At 41.5% G+C, this 23,539-nt stretch overlaps 3 protein-coding genes across 4 annotated transcripts; 2 read left to right on the top strand and 1 right to left on the bottom strand.

The window, feature by feature from the left end:
* The first annotated feature begins 1,129 nt into the window (after positions 1 to 1,129).
* On the top strand, positions 1,130 to 10,879 carry suz12b (SUZ12 polycomb repressive complex 2 subunit b). Of its 2 annotated transcripts, none has more exons than XM_070921417.1 (17): positions 1,130 to 1,250; positions 1,653 to 1,797; positions 2,407 to 2,453; positions 2,563 to 2,627; positions 2,777 to 2,845; positions 3,014 to 3,063; positions 3,811 to 3,896; positions 3,984 to 4,215; positions 4,448 to 4,553; positions 4,645 to 4,750; positions 4,845 to 5,022; positions 6,142 to 6,230; positions 6,561 to 6,704; positions 7,563 to 7,720; positions 8,770 to 8,968; positions 10,031 to 10,110; positions 10,540 to 10,879. In XM_070921417.1, the coding sequence occupies exons 1-17, from the start codon at positions 1,224 to 1,226 to the stop codon at positions 10,850 to 10,852; spliced, it is 2,094 nt and encodes a 697-aa protein (XP_070777518.1). In that variant the 5' UTR covers positions 1,130 to 1,223; the 3' UTR covers positions 10,853 to 10,879. The 2 variants fall into 2 exon arrangements, with proteins under 2 accessions (XP_070777518.1, XP_070777527.1); XM_070921426.1 differs by lacking the exon at positions 1,130 to 1,250 and adding an exon at positions 1,384 to 1,398.
* Positions 10,880 to 14,288: 3,409 nt separating this feature from the next.
* atad5b (ATPase family AAA domain containing 5b) lies at positions 14,289 to 20,088 on the top strand. Its single transcript, XM_070925850.1, is given in 14 exon segments — positions 14,289 to 14,844; positions 14,998 to 15,342; positions 15,444 to 15,540; positions 15,643 to 15,725; positions 15,939 to 16,087; positions 16,664 to 16,826; positions 17,029 to 17,303; positions 17,415 to 17,508; positions 17,587 to 17,648; positions 17,861 to 18,029; positions 18,143 to 18,295; positions 18,379 to 19,189; positions 19,561 to 19,704; positions 20,010 to 20,088. Coding segments are annotated over 14 exon segments (3,180 nt in total).
* Positions 20,089 to 20,198: 110 nt separating this feature from the next.
* Positions 20,199 to 22,993, bottom strand: tefm (transcription elongation factor, mitochondrial). Its single transcript, XM_070924909.1, has 5 exons — positions 22,873 to 22,993; positions 22,119 to 22,603; positions 21,384 to 21,533; positions 21,079 to 21,257; positions 20,199 to 20,912 (listed from the first exon to the last, which is right to left on the bottom strand). Exons 1-5 carry the CDS (start codon positions 22,913 to 22,915, stop codon positions 20,648 to 20,650), a joined length of 1,122 nt encoding a protein of 373 aa, XP_070781010.1. The 5' UTR covers positions 22,916 to 22,993; the 3' UTR covers positions 20,199 to 20,647.
* Between the last annotated feature and the right edge of the window lie 546 nt (positions 22,994 to 23,539).

Below are 23,539 nucleotides of genomic sequence, written 5' to 3'. Positions count from 1 at the left end.
AAGAGTCACATACTGTGTGTTCTGGATGGTTGACATGCTATCTTCACTGCCTTCAATGGTATGAAATAAAAAATATGTGATTAAAATACTTTGACGTAAATACAAAATGTTTGATGGCATGGAGATTGTAAGACAATTTGAAAACTCCCTGGTTAATGCCTCATTCTGTTCAGGAAAATAATTTAAACATTTTACATCACCCGATACGCAGTAGTCCCTGCTCTGTTTGTGGACATATGTTGATGAATTGTGCATTTGTTTATTTTTTCAGAGTTAAGTAATTTTGGTTTGATCTAAACTTGTAAGGTTTTCCACTACTTCAGCCCTCAAAACAGGGTCTCTCTACTATATAGTTGTTAGTTCATTGAACTGGATCCCAGTTATAGAAAAATACAGATATATACTTGAAGAACCCGAGGACAAATTATTTCCTCTTACGTTATTGTTAGCCGTCTTGCCATAACAGTTTCAAAACCATCATTCAAGTATTATGTTTTCATAACCATGTACCATACAGTACTGACGTTGTACGTACAGTATGATCATTTATGCTCGCATGAAGTTCAATTTCAATAAGAATTTGATGCAAAAAGTACCTAACAGTATGACAATATTGTTCAAAAAGTAATTAATAATATCACAAAGTGGTAATTTTGTTTTGTTTTCGGGAATTCAGTGATAGTCTATACCATACATACCATAAAATAAGGTCACTCAGTATTGGTCCCAACAGTAAAATAACATATAATACCCCCCCCCCCCCCCCCCCAAAGAAAAAACCCAACAACCTTGTATTGCATTGAGTTTTTGCAGACCATCGTTCATTTTTCCATGAAATAAGTTATTTTACCATCGTACAATCAAATAGAGGATATTCATGACATGCATTATGGGTTGTACTGCAAACTGTCAAGTCTTATATGAATAAGAGAGTTTGAGCTGCAGAAATCAGGATCATCTTCATGTGAATGAAGATAAACTCGATTTCCCGCAAAATCGTAGAAAGCAAGAGCGGGTTGTATGTCATCTCCGGAGGTCAGTAGCCAATCACAGCACTGGATTCTCTTAGCACGGCTCCGATTGGCTGACAACTGAGTAATACTCTGTTGTTCAGTACAAATTGAAGGAAACCACACCGACAATAAATTACAGATAGATAATCAATAATTTCATCCAAAATACTCCAACCTTCTCCGATATCAAACGACATTTGTGACAGTTGAATGCGGTGGAACCTCAGGCGTACGGAGGTTTGTTTTCTAGTAAACCATGCTAGCACTGCTAGCTAACTAGCCAGCGTCTCGTCGCCTCCTCTTCATCTTCATGGGTTTCTGCTGTTGAGTCTGCCAGGCTTGTGCTGGAGGCAGCGAGGCTAACAAATTAATGCCATCGGCCAGGGTGGGTTGCCTTTCTTTACGCCTAATATCTACCACATGCCAATTTTAGTTTTTCCGTTAATCGAAGTTTGAAATAAACGAATACTAGGCTGAAATACCAAGCTAACTAACATGTTAGCATTGTGCTTTTAGCTGAGCTAGCTAGCTCGACTGCTAACGCGAGTATTTGCCTACTGGCTAAGCTAACATGTTGTATTGCCACCATTTGTTCAGTAATAATGTATGTATTAACGTGTGTTGTTGTTTCACTCGCAGAACTCAGGTCATATTATGAGTGGGGCGAGTTGCAAAGCTAACGGCGCTGTGTACCCTGCCTCATCAGCAATGATGAACTCTGTGAAGAAGCCGAAGATGGAGCAGATTCAGGCCGACCATGAGCTGTTCCTACAGGCCTTTGAAAGTGAGATTTCACCGCTCGCCACTTTGTAATGCGGCTTTTCTGTTTTGGTAACATAAGATGAACTTTTCCATGGGTTCAATAAGCATTTAGCTACCCGCTTAACTTTACAGTTACTTATATTGTTTTCTATATCTGGTTTTGGCTGACTGACCTCCGTAGTTTGACTGGCATTCTGAAGGGAGCCCCAGACATTGTTTGTTGTAGCTAACGTTACACGTCTTTCATGTTAATTGCATTTAGATAACAATTATCAGACTGTAATCGATAAAAACCCATGTGTAGGTTTATTATGTGATCAGTTTTTCTTTGGTTGGTGGATGTTTTGCCTAACCAGCCACCACCTGTTAACACCCCTTCTTCTGGCATGCATTAGCAAAATTATGGATTCATTCTCAGATGCTGACACAGTGAATTTGAATGGCAGCAGACTGATGGAGCAGGACAACTGTACTCTGTAAAACCCTGTTGTTGTTTTTTAATGATTTTTCATGTTCCAGATTTTAGTGGGTTCCTGGTTGAACTTTGCAAAGTTATCGAGAAAACACTGTGATGGGGCTGTGTGATAGTGTTCGAATCAAACATCACAATAACAATTGTTTTTATTTTCAGAACCAACTCAGATATACAGATTTCTCCGCACAAGGAACTTGATTGCAGTAAATGAATTACTATACTTTATTTTTTTATTTTTGAGTCATTTATTGTTTAGTTACCTGTTTAAAGTGAGGGATTCATTAATTAATGCATTCTTTTTCCCCTTTTTAGCCCATATTTTTGCACAGGACGCTCACCTTCATGTCTCACAGAAACGGTCGATCAAATGCCAGAAGGTATGAAATCAGCCATGTTTTCATTCATGATGTATGAACAGAGATCCTTTTGATACATACGAGGATGCACCAGCAGAGTTTTTAAAAGATGATTCATACCTGATATGTTTACATTTTGCACCTGTGTGACTTTGAATCCTTCCTCCCAGGAAAATATTCAAAGTGGATGATATGTTGCAGAAGGTGGAGAAGATGAAGGGAGAGCAGGATTCTCCAAGGTAACACAGCTTTACAAGAGTTGATGTGCCCCTTTTTTGATTGCTGGATAGTTTTTAGGGACTAAATACCAGAGAAACCATATTGACACAATTTATGACCATTCATATTGACAGTCGCATCTCTTGACCCAATTTCACTTTGCTGCGTTTTTCTGTTGGTTCTTTTAGTTTGTCTTCACATCTACAGTTAACCTTCACTGGTTTCTTCCATAAGGATGGTAAGCACATTTCACTCTGCCAATTACTTGTGTTTAGAATGTTTTTTTTGTTTTTGTTTTTTTTTAAACACTCACAAATGCATAGAAAACTATCTGAGTAAAGAAGTTGGTCATGCTGTGACTGTCATCAGCCATTCCTGCAATAACCGGTTGTCATTGAGTGTGTTTGCTTGAACGCTAGTATCCTGGTTATGATCGGGTTTTGAGAAATCTGGACACACTACCTGGAGTACCTTGATTAAAAATCCAGATACTGTAGCATGTAAAAACCTTATCCAGGTTTCTCATCATTCTTTGTTGGTATCATATTGGATGAGATGGTGAGAAGTCAAGACACAACTGTACACAGATGATCAGAAACTTGGATACTGAATTAGAATTATGTATACAGCCATATGAATAACCACGTTTCACATGTTCCATGTAAACATCATATTACAATTGAGCCAAAATTAGGATAAGACTCAAAATCCGGATACTGTAAACACATTCATTGTAGGTGCTGTGTACTGCACCCAACTACAGTCAACAACTGCTAGCATGCTAACGAATTGTATTGAAGCGAGCAGTTTGCCTAAACGCACACTGTTACTAGCAGCAGAAGGAGCGGACACTTCCTCAGGAGGATCAGCCTTACAGCTGTTACATAGAGATAACAATGAAAAACACTAATGTTATCAAGGATTTAATTGTGTATCAAAAATGGACAGAACCTCTGAACACTAAACTCTTTTTGTTGCCATACAGAAAAGCCATCTCAGAATTCAGAAAATGAACAAAATTCCGTGTCCTTAGAGGTGCTACTTGTCAAAGTCTGCCATAAAAAACGCAAGGTAAAGTAAAATATCATTAAGCCGAGAAAGTCCTTTCATCTGATGTTACTTAGTAGTGATCGTGTTTGTTAAATTTTGTTCTTTTAGGATGTCAGCTGCCCGGTTAAGCAAGTGCCTACAGGTAAAAAGCAGGTGCCTTTGAATCCTGACAGTAACCAAACCAAGCCTGGCTCCTACCCTTCCTTATTGGTCTCCAGCAATGAGTTTGAGCCCAGCAACAGCCACATGGTCAAGTCCTATTCGCTCCTGTTCAGGGTGTCACGCACAGGGAGGAGGGATACTAATGGTCTGGTCAACGGAGAGGCCAACGAGAACATTGGTAGGAAATTCACATTGAAGCTTTTTGTGTTGGGTCACACAGTTTGTATTGGGATGAATGATTTAACAATGCGTGATAGCTCAGAATTGGGCCACAGCAAGCTGCTGTTTGCGATGAGCCTTTCTCTGGGCGCATCTTCTGAAAAAGTAATGTTTGATGTAACCAAAATGGTTGTTGGTTGGATATGAAATTTCTCACTATTTTTGTATTCATTTTTTTTGTGTGTGCAAAGATGTAACAGATACTCCTAGTAGAAAGAAGAGAAGTTCATCGCACAGAGATGAGGGAGAGACCACAGAGACCTATGTTGCACAGATGACTGTCTTTGATAAGAATAGGTAAGTTTTCTTCATTCAAGTTGTAGAATCACTTTTTGCCTTTCCTTTGACTGCCTTTTTGAAATAATTGCTCTTGATTTGATCTCTGCAGGAGATTGCAGCTGCTGGATGGGGAATACGAGGTGTCGATGCAAGGGATGGAGGACAGCCCTGTCAGCAAGAAGCGAGCAACATGGGAAACCATTCTTGATGGAAAGGTATGGGGGGTTTGTACATGTGTCAGCAGGGTTTATTGTCCTCTTTACACCACCATATCACTGACTCTCATTACTCTGCATGACTGTTCCACAGAGACTGCCACCATTTGAGACATTTTCTCAGGGACCCACATTGCAGTTCATGCTGCGTTGGACAGGCGACGCTAGCGGAAAGTCCACTGCCCCCGTGGCCAAACCCCTTGCTACCCGTAACTCCGATAGCTCCAGCCCCATGGAGACTAGGACCAGCAACCACCGAGCTGCCCTCATGAGTAAGTACAAAAACAGGTCGCTTTAACTTTGTTTCAAGATGAAGCTGATTTCGAAATGCACTGTGATGTGGAGGGTTATCAATATTGTTGTGTGGAATTATCACTTTTTACAGAATCATTTTATTACAACTTGAATTGCATTTAAACTTGTATTACATTTAAGAGCAGGAGGCAGGAAACGTCCACAGACGATGAATGATGTGAGAGGACTATCACTGTAAAAGTGTTCCTAAAGGACACCAAAAAAAGAAGTGAAGATCTGTTTTTTTTCATGCCAGATTCTCTGAGCAAAGCTGAATGGTTCATGGTTTTGGATTTTTCACCTACTGTGATATTGGTGTGGGATGGTCTATTTGTAACTGAATCTTGCAAAAGGCACTCAGTGAGTCATAACTGTTGAGTCCCTTTCAGACGTGCACTTCACTCCATGAATGTTGCTGGAAACTTGACATGTCACTCTTTGAATAATGTTTCTGTAGAATGTATGTGTGTATGAATATCCAGCAAAATGCTTGAAAACTGTATATGAGCAAATGGGAATTACATGAGACATTACCTTACCTTAACATCTTGTCATTGTTAATTCTGTTTGCACTGTGTGAAATAGGCAACAGATTAAATATGTGTTCCCTAATAAATGAAGACATTTATAAGAACACATATTGGGTTGTCTACGGGGTTGCCTTCCCTTCAGCACTCGTGATGCATGATGCTCATAAATTACGCCACAGAGAAACATTAATTCAACTGCAAAAGTTTTAAAATCCTTCACTGATTCAACCCATGAGACCTGTAAACACTCATGACTTATGACTGTGTTCCAACTGTTGTGGTATGAAGGAATGGGTTTTCTTTTTCCAAGTACTGCACAAACATTGCTGCTCGATCTGTAATGTTCATGTTTTTACCGGGACCATAATGTTACATTTACGTAACAGAGACCTATGTTTGAATGTTATATTATAAACATTCCTCATCTGAAAGGGGCTTTAGCCGTTTAGACGTGTGCTGTCATTTCAAAGCTTGATGTTGAAAACAATGCAAATTTCTGCATTTTCTCAAATGCATGTTTAATGTATCAAATCAAGAAGAAATAACCTCTCCATCTGTTCCTGTCAGCAGTGAAAGAGTCAGTCAGCACAGACATTCAGACGAGGAAAGAGCAGGTCCAGTGTGAGCCGCGCCAGAAGCTACGTATATTTTATCAGGTACACCACACTACAGCAAATACAACTGGGACACTGATTTACAAGAATCTTTTGGTGAGGTGGCTGAAAAGCAAAGTGTCTTTTTTTTTTTAAGTGTTTGGAATTACTGTCCCATTTTGAGACATTAGAAAAATGGTACTGGTTTGTAATTGTTCATAAATCTTAAATATGAACAGTTTTGACCCTGTTGGGCACCCGGTCCTCAGGGTTTGTGTACCAAAATGTGACAGTAGCTCTGATGTTATGCAATACTGTCACTATATCACCCATTTGCGATAGGTTGACCTTCTCTGGTTTAGCTAGCAACTAATGCGTTCTGTTTTTGTTCAGTTCCTATACAACAATAACACACGGCAGCAAACGGAGGCAAGAGATGATCTTCACTGTCCCTGGTGTACCCTGAACTGCAGCAAACTCTACAGCCTGCTCAAACACCTCAAACTCTCCCACTCCCGCTTCATCTTCAACTATGTGGTAAGGAACGGAGTGTGCGTGGTCGGGATAGTCATGAGTCTTTGTAAGACACTACCTGATTTCAAGCAATTTCAAAGTCTACAAATAACAAAATAACCAAAGATACTGTGCGGGAGCTCTGGTCTGCATTGGCTGTGTGCATGTAAAACCGTATCACCACAACTCACTAACAAACAGACAGCTTGGTGGATAAATGGTAAAAGCAGGACTGTTTCGTGGTTAATTTATTTTGAAACGATTCTTTGACAATCTGTGTCAGACAGACTTCAGTGCACACGCTGAGGGACAATATTCTGTGTTTACACTGCTTTGCTAGTTTGAACTGAGAGGAATAACCTACATAAACAACACTGGCTACATCGTAATGAAAAATACAGCAGTGTGCACCTGCTAACTTTTTACTTGTGGTACATATGCAAGAAAAATGGGAGTGCTGGAAAATGCTAAATGATGTGAGAACGTGGATGGCTGACAACAGACCTTTTTAACTCGACACACTTCAAAGGAAGAATGCAACTTGTGGCGTACAGTGCCAAAAGAAAAATGTTAAATGGTTCAACTGTTGAGGAGTTACAAATCATCTGTCAAATCACAAAGTGCAACCACTGTTTAACAAGGAGTATAGGAAATCTAGTCCATTCCCACCTACATGCAGCTAGTTACTTCTCTTTCCCTCTCTCTCACTATACTCCTAGTAGAGCAGCCTCCAGGTATCTGTCTGAACAGGCACTTCTATCCAAAACATAATGTGACTTATCCTATGAGAAATCGCACTGCTAACCTCGATCAAAACAAGTACCGGGCCTTTTGTGTTTTTGATGAATTTCACTAATTTTCCTTTTTTTGTAAAATCTGCAGCCTCACCCCAAAGGAGCTAGGATAGACGTGTCCATCAATGAGTGCTATGACGGCTCGTACGTTGGCAACCCTCAGGACATCCACAGCCAGCCCGGCTTTGCTTTCAGCCGCAATGGCCCCGTCAAGAGGACGGCTGTAACTCACATACTGGTTTGCAGGTAAACATGTGACTTCAGTTCAAAAGCAGTGTTGACATTCAAAGTCGACGCATGTCAGACAGTGTAATATTCACTTATTTTAAATGACCACTTTTAATTGGCTTTTGATTCGGTCTGGTGACTTGGTATAATTAATTGAATTAACTTTAATGAACTGTTCATGAGCAGTGAGCTGGGTTAAAACGGATTTAGAACAAGAACAGTTTGTGGCACTCGGCAAGAAAATGACCCTAAATAGATCAGCTTTTTTCAGTCGGCAGGTTTCTCACACTGGTGTGGTAATTAAAGATAAGTGTGGTAAATATTCAAGATGTGATGTTCTGATTAAGACATATTTTTTTAGTAGGGATCAAGGTTTTTTTGCCCTTAATCCCAATCAGTCCTTTTTTTTCGTGCATCTGTCAATACTGAATCTGATGCTTATTTCAATGTGTCAGATAACATTATATAATCAACATTTAAATGACGGCTGTAGTCTACTTCATCTGACACACACATTTTTCACGATCTGCTCGAGTCAAAGGTCCTGGTTAAAAGGTAAATCAGGTAAATTACTGAAACAGAATTGAATTAAATGAGACTGAAATTGACATGACACAATCTGCTAGAGAGAAGATGTCTCGCTCTGTTGGATTTCTTGGAACTAAAACACTCACTCCTGGTTGTACAGCAGAGTTACAGAGTGGAGCGTCTGCCCTCACAAATGATCTCTGGCTGAGTATCGACACCAGCGTGCAGAGAGCACTTTAACCAGTTTCACTTGGCCTGATTGGCTTTATTTTAGGCGATACCGATCCATTAAAATATGCCTGGATTAGGACAAACATCAAGTTTGTTGATGGTGCAAAATTGATCACATTTTATAACAACTCGTCAAACATTACTCGGATTAATTTTTACCCAAACGTTGCTGTATATTGTATTGTTTAGAGTTTGCGTATAAGGCACTGAAAATAAATGTGACACATATGAGAATATACCAAGAAAATGAATAGTAGAGAATAGTATTGAGGTAATTGAAGATTTGTTTCCTCTCGCCCTTCCACAAGGCCCAAGAGGACCAAACCGAGTTTGTCAGAGTTCCTGGAGACTGAGGACGGAGAGTTGGAGCAGCAGAGGACTTATGTCAGCGGACACAACCGTCTGTACTTCCACAGTGACAGCTGCATGCCCCTGCGGCCCCAGGAGATGGAAGAGGACAGTGAGGACGAGAGAGATCCAGAGTGGCTCAGAGAGAAGACTGCCACGGTGAGAAGCCATCACTCATTGTGTCCTTTTGTGTCTGGCTTCACTGTTGAATTGAGAAGTCACACTACTTATGGAGACGCCCTTAAAAGGTCCAGAGAGTTGCTAAAGAGGAAATTGCTCAAGTTAAGAAGCAAACACAGAATCTGCATTTTTACACTTGTGTATTACTTCCGTGTTGTACTGTAGTGGGAGCTGTTCCTGGACTTCAAGTTATATAATGTTGAGAGGCATTGTTTCAAGTCGGTGGTGATGTTTGCCGTTGAAGTGCGTTTCATTTTAAGAAGGTCAGCAAAAACGGAATAAGAGTCTACTTTACATGCTGTCAATATACAAAAAACTTTCTCAGCATCTTCTTGTGTAGTTGGTAATTATCGTTGATTCAGATGGACAACAACACTTATCTCTTTTTATTTATTTTTTTAAACCAGTGCGTTCACTTCACTGCAAGTAGCAAGAACCCAGTAATGACTGAGGCCGGTAAATTAAACAATGTTTTAAACAGAATAAAAGTGGTCGTATTTGAGCGTTCCTGAGGTGCCCAGAAAAACATTTAACAGGAGGGAAAAACACAAAATAGAAGCTTTGATTACCATAGCAACAAAGAGTCAAAGCATTTGGGTCAGCCCTGCTTCCCATAAATAACTTAAAAGGTGCTCAGAGCAAAAACTATTGCCAACAGGGAACGCTTCCTTGCTCTTACACCCGTACACAACATTTTTATCACTTCAGTATTGATTTCCTGAACCTGCTAACATTACTTGCTGGAGTCTCTATCACCATTCATTTCACTATCGGGGCTCACAGGAAATGCCTAAAATGAATTGATTGTCATTACAATTCTTCCAAACTTCAGTACATCAAGTGTGTACTTCATGTGTTCACAAGTACTGACATACTTTATACTGTCAGGCACCATTGTTTTTTTTTTTTTTTAGCATTTCTCATGAATCCATCCAAGGTAGTCGTCCTTTCTTTTAGTGTTGTGGTGTTTTACCAGCTGACATGACGATGTGTTGGGATTGTATCATCATTTGTAAATCTTTGTTTTTGTTTTACTTACAGCAACTGGATGAGTTCACAGATGTCAATGAGGGAGAGAAAGAAGTGATGAAGCTGTGGAACCTGCACGTCATGAAGCATGGGTACGTTCAATATCACCGCACTGGGAAGTGGTGAGCATTCTGATTAATCGACCCTCACACAGTATTTCTGAAACTGATATTTAAGGAATTTAATCGTTGTGTAAGGTATATATTGATGTAATTTTATTTTTGATGGGTAACTTGCCTTAACTCCAAAGAGAATTTATAGAACTTTGTTGCTATGGAAAACTATATTACCAAATAGTGATGAGTGTTCAAACAGGAGGGCCGCTACAGATTGAAAACAAATCCAAAGCACTTCATTGTAATCTCTCATGTAGTGTATATCTGTCGGAGCTGTGGCATCAATTTATTCAAATATGCAGTAGTTGTACTATATTGTAATTGTACATTTTGTCACAGTTACTCTTGTCCCATCATTCTATTGAAACACTAGAAACAAAGCTTCTGCTCTCTTTCTCCCTGCAGTTTCATAGCAGACAACCAGATGAATCAGGCCATCATGCTTTTCGCGGAGAACAGTGGTGCCCACATCATCCGTCGCAACCTCTGCCGCAACTTCCTCCTGCATCTAGTCAGCATGCACGACTTCAACCTGGTGAGCACATCCACCATTGACCGTGCCATGGCTCGCCTGCGACAGATCCAAGAGGAGCTGCCGGACACTGAGGAGGCGCAGCAGGACCAGACTCTGGTATCTGCAGGAGCCTGTAACGGCAACGCCGTCACCTCTACCGGGGGGAAACTGGGCAAGAGGACAAAAAGCGCACTAACAGACTGATGTTGGATGGATGGATGGCTGGAACAATGATTGTCGTGGTTATTTTTTTTTTGTTTTTTTTGTTTTTTTCTTCAATGAACATTACCAACCCTTTGGTGCTTAGATAGGTGGGAGAACTGGTCACCGGAGGATCTGACGTGAAGCAGACCAGTATACAAGGTAAACAAGTTTTTGGAACTTGAGAATTGAACCAAATATGAACTATATAAAAGTGAATCACCCACATCTACACAAACGAGGAATATGAGGACTGGATGATGTCAGTTGAACCTACTTAATATGCATTTTGTAGGCGTCACTGAAGTGTCTCTGAGTGGAAGTGTGAACAAACGGTCTTCTGATGTGGCTTGACTGCCTTTGGTATGTCCTTGGAGACAACTGTATCAAGACTACAGTTAAAACTGTACTGGTAACATTGTCACTCTTGATTATTTGTACACATACACAATAACCTTGTTGAGAACTTATCCTTTTAGCTGATTATTTTAGCACTTGGTGTTTGTATTTAGAAAGCTTACCTTGAAATTGTCTTTTTGTTTTTTTTTTATTCATGCTGCGCCAAATGTTAAATGCAGCTTTTCCACTGACATCAGTGGAGAAACTTTAGTGGGTTTGATTTCACTTTTGTGAATGACATTTAATTTGAAGGGTCATACAGTTAAGAGAACGTTACGGTAAAAAAAAAAAATCTACACTTGGCATCAATGTCTAGAGTATATAAAGCCTGTAAAGCTTGTGTTAGGACCCCAAAATGGATTGTGGGTTTTGCTGGTAGGTTGCCATGACAATAGTGTTATACTGTAAGCCTTGGATCCTGGACAAGAGAATAAATTCAAAACTCCTACTTCATCACCCCTAAGCCTTTTGGCCTGCATTGATAATAGCTCAAGGAAAGCCAGGGAACTCAACTTTTCTGAATATTTTCTTTTTCTTAAGATTTACTGAGACAACCAGCAGCACATCACCCCATGTATCGTGTAGAGTGCGTAGAATTCAAGACATAAAAGTCAACAGTTTTCTGATGATGCTTGGCACCTGTAGTTTTTCACTTTGAGGTTTGAACACGTTGGTATCACAATGTTGAACATGTTTTTTAACATGGGTCCTGAGTATCAGCAGCTGATTGACAGAAATGGGTAAACATGTCATCACAAATGTTTAGCCGTGGCCCGCTCTGAGTCCAATAATTAACAGATTGCAGTTCTTCTCTCAAAGCAATATGCTGTTTATTGGATGGTTTCAGGTCCGAGTCAGTCGTCTGTCCTGTTAGGTGCAGTTTATGCCAAAGGGGAATATTTTCACCTCTCTTAATTCTGTATATTTGTTTTAGCGTCTTTTTCTTTTGTTCATTCCATGGCAAGTTTTTTTTTTTTTTTCTTTCCTTTTCTTTTCTTTTTTTTTAAAGCAGCAGTAGTTGAGTTTTGTAGTGGGCACATAAATTGGTGATCACCTTTTTCATTATTTCATCAGACTTCCCTTGGGGACAACCAAATTAACAATATATTTTCTCCCTCCAGTATGCATGGAGGGTTTCTGTATTCATCTGGGGAAAAGGGAGACATATTCACCATTATTGTCAAAACCACCCTGTTTAAAAATTGTGAACTGTACACTCTGGCTAAGGGGATTTTATATTTAATGAAATAAAATACATTTGACCTTACTCATGTGTGTAATGTTTTAGCGCCTCTGAACACGAGCCATCATTACATTCTCTCCATCATGGTCTCTGCCTGTTTTTCCAGTTGCATAATAACCCCGTCTGAATAGTACCATTCCCTCCAGGCTAAAACCTCTCATTATGAATTATATATAAGGAATTCATGCAACACAAAGTTGGACATATTCCACATGTAGAATGAAATAATTTATTTTAGTTTCTCCTTGAAGAAATGCTCAGCTGCAGGTTACGTTATAGGTCTTTGGGGTTAACAAAATCAAGACTCGCATAATCGGTTTGCTGCTGCTCATTGAAATAATCTCTGCTTGAAATTCACTTACTCACTTGTTCTGGAGCTTTTGACCACATCATATTGTCTTCTTTACCAGATCGAGTTTGATCGAAAAGTCAAGAACAAGCGAGGAAGTGAACCTTGGGTGAGAATTCTGGCCAAACCTCCTTAGTCTTTAGTGTTTATTCACCATCCAGCTTTAAACATGAATTACTCTTTTCTTTCTTCTTTATATGTTAGTATTCACCACACTGTCAGCACATCTCTCCTCGGTTGATTTGACTGAAGACTTCTTGCTCTGTGGACACAGTTGGCACTATAATAAAACTTTACTGGGGGTTGTCCGCCCTCTTGAACAAAGGTTGCTGTTCCCTTGATTTTCAGCCTGGGAGCAGTAAATAGAGTCCTGGTGGTTGCTCCACAGCCATCTGTCTAAACTTTTGGGTCACACAGGTAAAAGCTGATACTGGTCGAGGCAGTGAACGCCTCACACTACTAACATCCTGAGCTTTAAGCTGTTTGCTTTCAAGGCAGATCCTGGGTTCATCTTTAATTTGGGAGAACATGTCATGGTTGAAGGATAGGATACATATATGTACATACTTTACTCATTTTTAAGTTATCTCATGGCTATTAATCTACCAAATTAGCAGTGTGCTTTTCAACTCAAGAAGACGACAAACTTGCACTGAAGGAACTTTCCTTCCGCTGATGGTCCATCTGCTGTAATAGCGCTTTCAAAAAAAAAAAAAAAACCCCACATATGTCTTTTGCAGCCACTAACAGACGCACATTGACGTACTCTCTCATTGTAGCGCATTTTAGACATTATGGCATGTTGTTTTCTTTTAGTTAGTTAGAACAGAGACGGTTTAAAAAGTTGTAGAGTGCCATTCGTTAGAACAGCAAAACCATAGACAGCCTCTGAGCAAAACACACGAGCAAGACATGCAGAAGAGCTGCCACTCTGCTCTTAATTCTAGGTGAGAAGAAGTGTCTGTTGGAGTTATGGTTTTAGATGAAAATATGGCCTCCATGATCTTGCACGTTAATTTATGCCGTCAGCATTTAGAAACAGCGTTTAGGTTTCTGTGATGTGGAGCTTTAACGACTTCCGTCACATTTAATCAGTTCACTTCATTTACTAAACTGTACTAGAGCCTCTCTGTCAGCATACACGATCTTTGGCTACACCTCCTCGCGCTCGTTTTAAACGTCACTCCAAATCAGTTCTGATGATTTCGACGCGACAACAACTGTTACAGTGCCAACGGTTTGTGTATTTATTTGTAGCTTTTATCTTTAATGCTTAAATGAAAGTAGCCAAATACACCGTTAGCTAGCTTGGTACGTGTAAAAGGAAATGGACACTTTTTGCTAAAGTTAACGTCGCACAAATCGACGTTACCACCCCACCATGCGTGACAGCCGAGCGCCAAAGCCAAAATGCCACCGGACAGTCTTTAAATTTGAAGTCCTTTACGATGCGAAACAAACTCAAACGGAACAAGAAATGTATAAATTCTTCGTGCCAAAACAAAGACCGCCCGCGAGCTGCCGAGGTGATAACGTCAGTGTTGTCAGAGTCGAGCAGCTCCCTTGATGAAACGCCAACTCAAACAGATTCAGCCTCGCTGGCAGCAAAAGACACACATGATTCAAATGTTGCCGCTGCAGGCGTCTACGCCAGAAAAGTAACACCACTTCAGGAGCAGAGGAAGACTTTTTGCGCTAAAACCATCAAAATTGCCCCGATTTTTTCACATGCAGCACAGCAAAGCAGGGGCAAACTCAGCAGTGATGGGAAGCTGGATCAACCTGCAGACAAGCTGCAGGGATCAGTGCCCCCTGTTCAGAGGGAAGATGTGCTGCTGAAAAGTCAGCAGCAGGTATCAACAGTTTCTCACCTGACAGACAGAAAGGGGTCCTGGAGACCACAGTTGTCACCCTCCGCTCTGCACTGCTGTCTGGATGAAATCCAAACATCTAACTCGGCATTTCCAGTCCGATCAGTGTTCAGCACTTTGCAGAAGAAAGCCAGTGAAAGGCTGCAGGATTTTGGATCTACAGGTGAGATGAATGTGCATTTGTCCCATTAACTTATTCATTCATAAAGCGGGGTGAGGTTTATACTTTTATTCAGCCTTTCAACTCAACCTGTGCTGCCATTATGCCTCTCTCTCCTTTCCAAAGTAGAAAACTCCCCGAATCTAAGCTCCCTGCAAAACCACTTAAAAGAGAAGAGGAAACGGGTCAATGAAAGCTCTGAGAGGGTGCCCAAACGTCTGAGGTGTAGTCTCACTGCAGAGGGTGCCGTTGGTATGGGTCACTGTCAAGTGTCAACTCAGGGTGTCCAGGAAAGTACTGTCCTGACAGTCAAGAAGCGGCCCAGAAGCAACAAGCTAAGCCGCACTCACAGACTGAGGCAAAGCTGGAGCCCGGCAGGCCTGGTGAACAACCGTGAGCCCAACTCTGGATTGATGAATTACACAGAATCTCACAGCCAGTCACTCAAAACCTCTGACATTTTCCAAAGAGGTAAATTTGTTATATACCGAATTTTGTTTTATACCTATGACATGTTTTATGCCCTTTTAAATTGCAAGAAATAAACTTTTTTTAAACTTTATTTTGTCAAGATTCCAGTTTTGAGGATGTTCTCTGGACAGACAAATACAGTCCTCAGCATTCAAGTGAAGTCATTGGCAACTCTGCCTCTGTGAATAAACTGCAACGGTGAGTTTTATATAAGTAGCTCCCTTGCCCTTTTCCTGATATATTGGACTTGAAATCAGTGTTAAACAAAACCTTTTATTTGGGTTTTTCTCTGGAATCCAGCTGGTTGAAGAAATGGAAACTAAGGGCTGACTGTGACGAGAGGAGAAAAATGGAGGAAAGGAAACGAGAAGACAACAGCAACGGTATGAGCTGCCATTTATCACACTTAACCTTTGCTCTTGTATATCAGCTCAGGGTCAAATTTGTAATGTTTCTAATGAGCCATGACCAAATATTTTCATATATTTTTGGGTATCCACATGACTAGAGTTTTCCTTTAACGACTCAGGAATTTCATAGGATTTTCCATGTGTGGGATCTTTGGTTGGTAAAGTCATAACTGTCCTCCTGTGCAGACTCATGGGACTGTGGAGACTTCCAGGGTGAGGCTGGGGCATGGGACGACAGAGAGGAGCCGCTATGCAACACCATGCTGATTACAGGACCTCCAGGTGTGGGCAAGACCGCCTCGGTGTATGCCTGCTCTCAGGAGCTTGGCTTCAAGGTTGGAATCAAACTGGACCAGCATCTTTGAATTCAAAGGCTGATAATCTATATCTATATCCACATCTCAGTATTTGTTCACCACTGAGAACAACTAAAATAACAAAAAACATGAAGTGTCAAATCCAATCCAAACTATGCCTTAGAGGAATATAAAACATTTGAAGAAGCTTAAGGGACTCCCACATATAACCAACCATATTTGACCAATACCTAAATATGATCTGTCTATGTGAGATGAAACCATTGTTTGTTTGTACTCAATCTGCTATCCTCCTTTACTGTCGTCTCCATAAAATTGTGGCCTCCGAAGATGCATGTTTTCTGCTCTACACAGAATATTATTGTTACTCACAGTTAGCAGGTTAGTTGTTTCCACCTGTGCTCATGAAGTTTATATAGCTGCTCTCACACAGCTCTGTAGCTCATTGAAATGATGCCTCCTGACACTTGTATGTAATGTTGATCTTCTATGGCCCTTAACCAAAGGACCACATCACCAGGTTTCACCAGGCTTTCAAGACAAAGAATCATCTACACTAATAATTTAATTTTTTCTTTTCCTTTTCAATCAAAGATATTTGAGGTGAACTGCTCCTCACAGCGTAGTGGCCGCCATGTTCTGTCCCAGCTGAAGGAGGCTACCCAGTCCCACCTAGTGGAGATGTCAGGGAAGGACCCACTGAAACCAACTTACTTCAACAACTACAGCTGCTCTACTAAATCTGAGACTTTACCTGGTAGGACAAAGATGGTGAAGAGTCTTCATTGAAATCCAAATAATCATACAACATCTCTTACTGACTTACTTAGACAAGATTTCAACAAAGCTTGTTTTGTTTTTATGAAAAAGTTATTTAAATGTGTATGTGTTGACAGTAATGGAGGCCTCAATGTCATATTAACATATTTTACAGGCTTTTGTCTTCTTTTCTTTAACAGGAAAAACGGTGCCTCTGAAAAATGTCACCTCTACCTCAAAAAGAAGAGCGGCACAGAACTTTGGCCACTCCAGTCGCAAAGGAAAAGCTAATCCTGCCACAGTCACTTTGGCCAACTACTTTAAGATGAAGGCCAAAGCAGATCACTTACACTTCAGTGGCCTGTCGCCATCTGAAAAACCAGACAGCAAGAAATCTGGCAACCCATCACCAGGCTGTGATCAAACAGTGCCACAGAACAAAAAGACGGCCACATCGCTCATTCTGTTTGAAGAGGTAAAGCATTTGGCATCCCCACACTGTAAGACATATAATTTAATGGATATGAGACCGCACGTGACCTGCGTCGGTCTGAGCTGATCCACGTGCAACTGTCTGCTCCCACAGGTTGATGTCATATTTGATGACGATGTTGGTTTCCTCGCAGCCATAAAGACTTTCATGACGACCACTAAAAGACCGGTCATTCTGACCACCAATGGTAAACAACCACACTGTGTAATTTTGAATAAAATAGATTTGAGGACAAGCTGTGATGAAAAATGAATGTCTTCCTTAGATCCCTCATTCAGAGAGAGATTCAACTGCAGCTTGGAGGAAGTCATTTTCAAAACCCCATTAGCAGTAAGTGAAGTTTTTATCTCCACTCCCTTGTACAAGTTCAGTGTGAAATGCATTCATGTTTCCTGAAGTAGCTCACACTTTTCTTGTATATTTGTGACAAAAAAAAAGGTGCTGCTAGCTGGCTATTAACGGTTCCCCAGCAGAATCATTAGAGCAAATATGAGCAAGAATGGCCCAGTTTGTCATAAACCTACTCCATATATTCCAAGGTGAATGTCTGTAGCTACCTGCAGCTGGTGGGCTTGGCTGAGAATGTGCGACTGGAGTTGGACGACGTTAGCAGCCTCTTCAGACTGTCCAGAGGGGACGTCAGGCGCTGCCTGCTGCAGCTGCAGCTCTGGGTGCAGAGTGGTGGAGGACGAGTATCCCAGAGTGGAGGCTTGCTTGAGGAGCCTACTTGTCAGCGTAAGTTGCTCTAAATAAATCACAGTTACCAAAAACATTCAGTACCAATACAGCTTTGCAGGATCTTTTGCAATTTCCTTTTCTAGACTCTAGTGTCACTGAAAGAGGAGACAACGTAGATTCTCGACTTCCTCAATGTGACACAGGCTGCACCGCTAGCATGCTTGGTCTTCACCCTGTGACCCAAAACCAACTGCTAAACCTTCTAAAGGCAAGTATTGATATCTTCATCTAGTGTATGTGAACTCCATACTTTTTTTTTTTTTTCAAAGAAAAATGAACTTCTTGTCAACATTTTCTTTAATTTGTTTAATTCTTCAGTGTCAGTACTGGTCTGAAATAGACATGATCAAGCCCCTGAAGCTCCTAGCTGAGAGCTGGAGAGGAGGGGTGCCTCTTCTGTACTCCAACCTGGAGCTCCTTCTACCCTTCGAGGCCAAGGGAGCTTCACTCCACTTCCTGGATGGGGGAACCTATTCTGGGCTGCAGAGTGAGCTGGCACCCTCTGACATTGACCTTCACATCCAGCAGCTGGATGGAAATGTCAGTCTAAAGGCGTCAGCCACCAACAGCAAATCTGTTAGGAATATCTCCAGGCTTAGCAGAAGGAAATATATCACAACAATGTTTGACACTTCATCATTTCCCAGTTTGACACAAACTCCTCAAAGATCATTATCATCAAAGAGGGCTCGTTCAAGAGCTCCAAGTTCAAGAGACAAGACTGAACGAAACGCAGGCAAGGTGGAAACCAAGTGTTTGGATGCCTTGACCGACTTCTTTGACCTCATGTCGTACCTTGATGCCACAATGCCAGCTAATGAACCGCTTGTTTCGGGCTCACGCAGACCTGAGGCGTTTGTCTGGACTGGACATGAGATAAAGGATGGCTTGTTGGATGACATGAGCGAGGAGGAGGGCAGGAGTTGGAGCCAGGAGAGGTTGCTGGACATTCAGGCTGCTGTTGAGGGCTTTGGGTGTCACAGGTGCTGTTGGCGGGTGTCTGAGGCGTGGACTGAAGCCCAAAAATACAGACAGGAACTGGGAGATACAAGGGGGGGGGGGCTGACATCACCCGCCACTTCCAAAAGACAGAGCCTCAGATTTAGTTTTCAACCTCTGTGTGCACCAAGGTGAGTTTACTCTCCATCTCAACTTCAAAAAGTTTGAAATAGTCTGCCTTTTCAGTCCGTTAAATGGCTGATATGAGCTGTGTGCCCTGCTACATTTCAGTTGTCCAGTCATAAGCTTTAAGTCATTCATTGTTTTCTTAACACTTAACCGTATTAGCGCTGTTACATTAACATTAAATTCATTTGGCAGACGCTTTTCTCCTAAGCGACTTAAAGTAAGTGTGGTCAAACCAAGTTATGACTCCACAGAGATGAGGCTCGTGGATGCATTCGGGTGCTGTATTATAATTAAATTCACCCTCAAGGCCCATGACACTGTACAGAAAAATGTCTGTTTTTCACCATATCATACTCGTGTCTGTCCCCTCCAGTGTGTCCCAAAGGAGGTTCGAGCTGAGCAGGACGGTGCTTGGCAGTGAGTCTTTCAGCCTGCTGGGGAACAGGCGAGCTGTCTGTGTCGACTACATGCCGGTCCTCCGCTGCATCTGTCGCTTTCAGAGAGAGGAGCCAGTCAGGTGAGCCAGCTACAACACAGATTTAATTTCACTTTCGCTTCAAATAGTGACTCATTTACGATGATGGCACTGGTTTTAACTCCATTACAACGAACACGGCCACAGCAGGGTCATCACTGAGAGACTGAATTAACATTACTTGTTGTTAGAGCTGAGCCAACTTATGTTGTCTTCAATTTGAATCATTGCTGGATGAAAGTATTAAACCCCAATTTTACTATTTAATGTGATTTTATACATAATAATACTCATATACTAAATACATATTTTTCAAATGAATTCAAATGATTTATCTCCCACATTAGGTGTCTGAACTACCTCAGCAGATTCCACCTGGGCCTCTCAAAGTCAACTATTCAACTCCTGGCTGAAGATTTCTCATAGAGAAAAGTCTCACATCCTCACTTTACTCCAGTCAGTGTTTATTTTACTGTGCATTCATTTTACCTAAATACTGTCAAATTAATTTAAAGCAGTTACGATGACAAATCATGTTTTATCTATATATATTCATTTATTTACATGTATGTGAAAAGTTAATAAAACATTTTATTTTTGTAAATTATGTTGATCATTTTGAATGAATGTAAAGCACTTTGATTGTTCAGGTACTGATGTGGGTTACTGGTGAGATCAGTGCAGTGTTTTTTTCATAATCCATAAAACCTTTTTAAACACAAACCAACAGGAGTGGTAATCCTCAAACAGCATGTAGACGGCAGACAGCTATTACTTTATGCAAGTGTCCAAAACGAAAAAGGTAGACAGCAGAAATAACGAAACACCGCAGCAACCCAAAAAACAGGATAAGAGTGTTTCATGTAACAGTAAGAATATTCAATACTTTAAATGTACAATCCACCACCAAATCTGTTCAAGAGGTAAACATTTGGTAAAAGGCCAAAGGGACTGAGTTGGGTCACGAGATCGGTCCATGTGGTGGCTAACTGGAAGATTCACTGAGCAGCTCGTAAAAAGCCACAGCCTGAAGCAGGGCGTCGCAGAGCTCCTCCCCTCCTCTTCTGTTGCGCATCTGGAAAGAATTCCTGTACTTCACCAGCAGCTCAGGGGGGAAGTTTATCCTGGGAAGCTTCTGTGTCACTGACTCCGTCATTAGCTGCCGCACCGTCTGTGCCCCACTGGTCCGCGACTCGCCCACCATGAGTCCAAAGTGACGCCCCACAGCAGTACGCGTCATGTTCAAAACCCTGCAAAGGAAGGAGGGATATGTGACAAGTTGTTTCATGAACCTACACTGACTTCTTCAAACAAACACCTAATGTCAAAGGATAAGCACATTTCAAAAAGAATGTGTTTGTACAATATTTTGGTTTAAAAGACAAAAATTATTGATATGAAATCCCCTTTTCCCACCTGGGAGGAATGTTGGTCTCAGGTGGTGAGTTTCTTGGCTCAAGCAGAGCGAACAGCATGGCCTCCACAGTCCTCATGTGGGCCATGACAGGGAACAGAGCCGTATTCTGGACTGAGATGGAGGATTTCTCTATTATGTAGAAGTCAGCTGATGGGAGGAGTGCCACAGCTGCAGAAACCTGATGGGCAGAAAAGCAAAATTCAATATTTTGCAGTTGTACATGTGTTTAGATTCTGTAGCGTGAGCGCCACGGAAATATTAATAACAAAGTTAAAATACAATTTGTGAAATTTCAATAACTCACATCATTCAAGTAAGCTGAAGCCATGTATGTCCCCCTCAAGAAGTTCGGACATTCCAGCTCTTGCCAGTCCAGTACTGTCATCCCACGGTTCACATGAGTCCAGGCAATTTTATTAGTCCCACACACTAGCGACACAATAGAACTGGCTTCCTGGGTAAACAAATGAAATCATGACAGGTTGTCATAGTGAATTATTCTGCTTCCTCTTTTTACATTTGACCTTGTTTGACAACTGAAATGAGATGAACACGGGATATATCACGGGTAAGTTAAAGGTCAGGGCCAGCTATCCAACAGGAGTGCGGACCGCTTTCCCCCACACTCCACTTATTTTACATGTTGGAGTCAATTTATTAGTCACAGCCTGTGAAAACAGTTGTGTAACATCTAATGCCTCATGGTGAACTTTAAAGTCAAAGTTATTATGTGTAATCTTGGCTTGGGGACAACAAACAACAAAAAGATGCTATGGGTTGTGGGTAATGTAGGATGCAGCATCACTAAATTGTAAGATTACCCCTTTAAGCAGCTCAAGCAGGGTGGAGGCTTGCCAACACATCTTGCTTAAGTTCATGTTCAACTCTGGCTCTACAGTAAGCAGTTTTCCTATATAAAAAGGCATGGGCAGGTGAAAATGTGGGACCAACCAATAATCTCTCACACACACACACACACACACACACACACACACACACACACACACACACACACACACACACAGGATCAGACCCTCACCTCCAACCAGGACCTGTCAACCTCTGGCCTGATAAACCTGGCCAACTGGATCCTCACTTTCTTCTCCTTCTTAACCGGGTTCAGGATGGAGTTGAAGACCGTGACTGCACTTTTGTGCTTCAACCGAGGCACTTTCACCACACTCTCCAGAGTTTTAAAGGGTCCGTGGTTAGTCCTGTACTCCACAATGTTGAGCGACTTGCGCCCTCTCAGGAGCTTGACGCAGGCCAGCTCTGACGGCGTGGCGGTGTTGAGCAGCTGGAGGATGGCGTCTCGCTGCTCCGAGGTGTAGCACGCATCCAGAGACCTGCTGTCCTCTTTGCAGGGCACGGAAGTGGAGAAGAGGGTGGCGTCCAGGGTCTCAAAGCCTGCCACGGGAACCCGGCTCCGCCAGCAACATGTGCACTGGAGATACCGCAGCTCCAGATCAGGGAGGGAGCAGTGCTGAGGGCGACGGAATAAGCCGGACTGTCCTGCATAATGACCTGCAGAGGAAATACTGGTCATTTAGACAGAATGCAACCTGGACTATCAACAACATGTGAGTAAACAACCCTCGTATAAGTTATTAAGATGTCAGGCTCAAAGGCTGCGTAAATTCATGAAAATAACTGATCAAACTGGGGATACTAATATAACCAGTGACAGTTTAAGATAGCAATTAAAACTAGCTAAGTTAAAATAGCTCGTATGTGAATTCAAATGTAACGCAAACAGCGAGTAAAAGGCAAATCATTACACTACAAGGACCTACTTCTCTGAGCGACCGACGACAGAAGTCGCCTGGCAAACCACATCGTCGTTGATTTAGATAAATATTCGTTCGTTTTAGCTACAACATCATGCAGATTGAACAACTTTGTCCTTTTGGTTGTTGTCCGACGGCTTTCAACCGCCGGCGAAGCAACACAACCCCACTGCGAATGGTTCCGGAGTTCCTCTTCTTCTTTTTTGTGTTTCCTGTCGGATTGCGAACCGATGTTAGAGGTGTACACCGTCACTCACTGTATGGCACTGTGCCTAGAGTCATTGGACTAATTCATAGGGCACTGATACATATGTTTTATGTTTACACACCCCATTTATATTGGTGAGGGTAGACTACAGCATCTTAGTATTGTGCAATACAATTCAACAACACCACAAACTATAAACTATAAAAGTATATTTACTCAAGAACTGTAGTTGTATAATATAGTTATAATTTTGATGTACACTTAATACTACCTTTTACTCCACCACATTTATTTCACAGTTGTAGTTATTTTGCTGTCCCTCTCCACTTTATTATTGCTCCTAGAGTTGGGTGTTTGAGCTTCACTGTGCAGAATGATGTATGTGCAGAGTTTAACACTAGAGGGCTGTTTTCACATTCATCTGCTGAAAGTGGAAAGTTTCTCTGCGCTCAATGAAAATCTGAT

The sequence above is a fragment of the Enoplosus armatus genome, chromosome 2, assembly GCF_043641665.1.
Source record: "Enoplosus armatus isolate fEnoArm2 chromosome 2, fEnoArm2.hap1, whole genome shotgun sequence".
NCBI lineage: Eukaryota > Metazoa > Chordata > Actinopteri > Centrarchiformes > Enoplosidae > Enoplosus > Enoplosus armatus.
Note: the sequence above shows the minus strand (reverse complement) of the source record. Positions and strands in the feature narration are given on the sequence as shown.

Bases quoted from the DNA above. Each gene is read 5' to 3' on its own strand.
- suz12b (XM_070921417.1), top strand. From the start codon at position 1,224: ATGCGGTGGAACCTCAGGCGTACGGAG. The intron at 8,969-10,030 runs GTGAGAAGCCAT...TTTTACTTACAG, and splicing joins TCAGAGAGAAGACTGCCACG to CAACTGGATGAGTTCACAGA. The intron at 10,111-10,539 runs GTACGTTCAATA...TTCTCCCTGCAG, and splicing joins CTGCACGTCATGAAGCATGG to TTTCATAGCAGACAACCAGA.
- tefm (XM_070924909.1), bottom strand. From the start codon at position 22,915: ATGTGGTTTGCCAGGCGACTTCTGTCGTCGGTCGCTCAGAGAA. The intron at 21,258-21,383 runs GTGAGTTATTGA...TCTGCCCATCAG, and splicing joins CTTCAGCTTACTTGAATGAT to GTTTCTGCAGCTGTGGCACT. The intron at 20,913-21,078 runs GTGGGAAAAGGG...CTTCCTTTGCAG, and splicing joins GAGACCAACATTCCTCCCAG to GGTTTTGAACATGACGCGTA.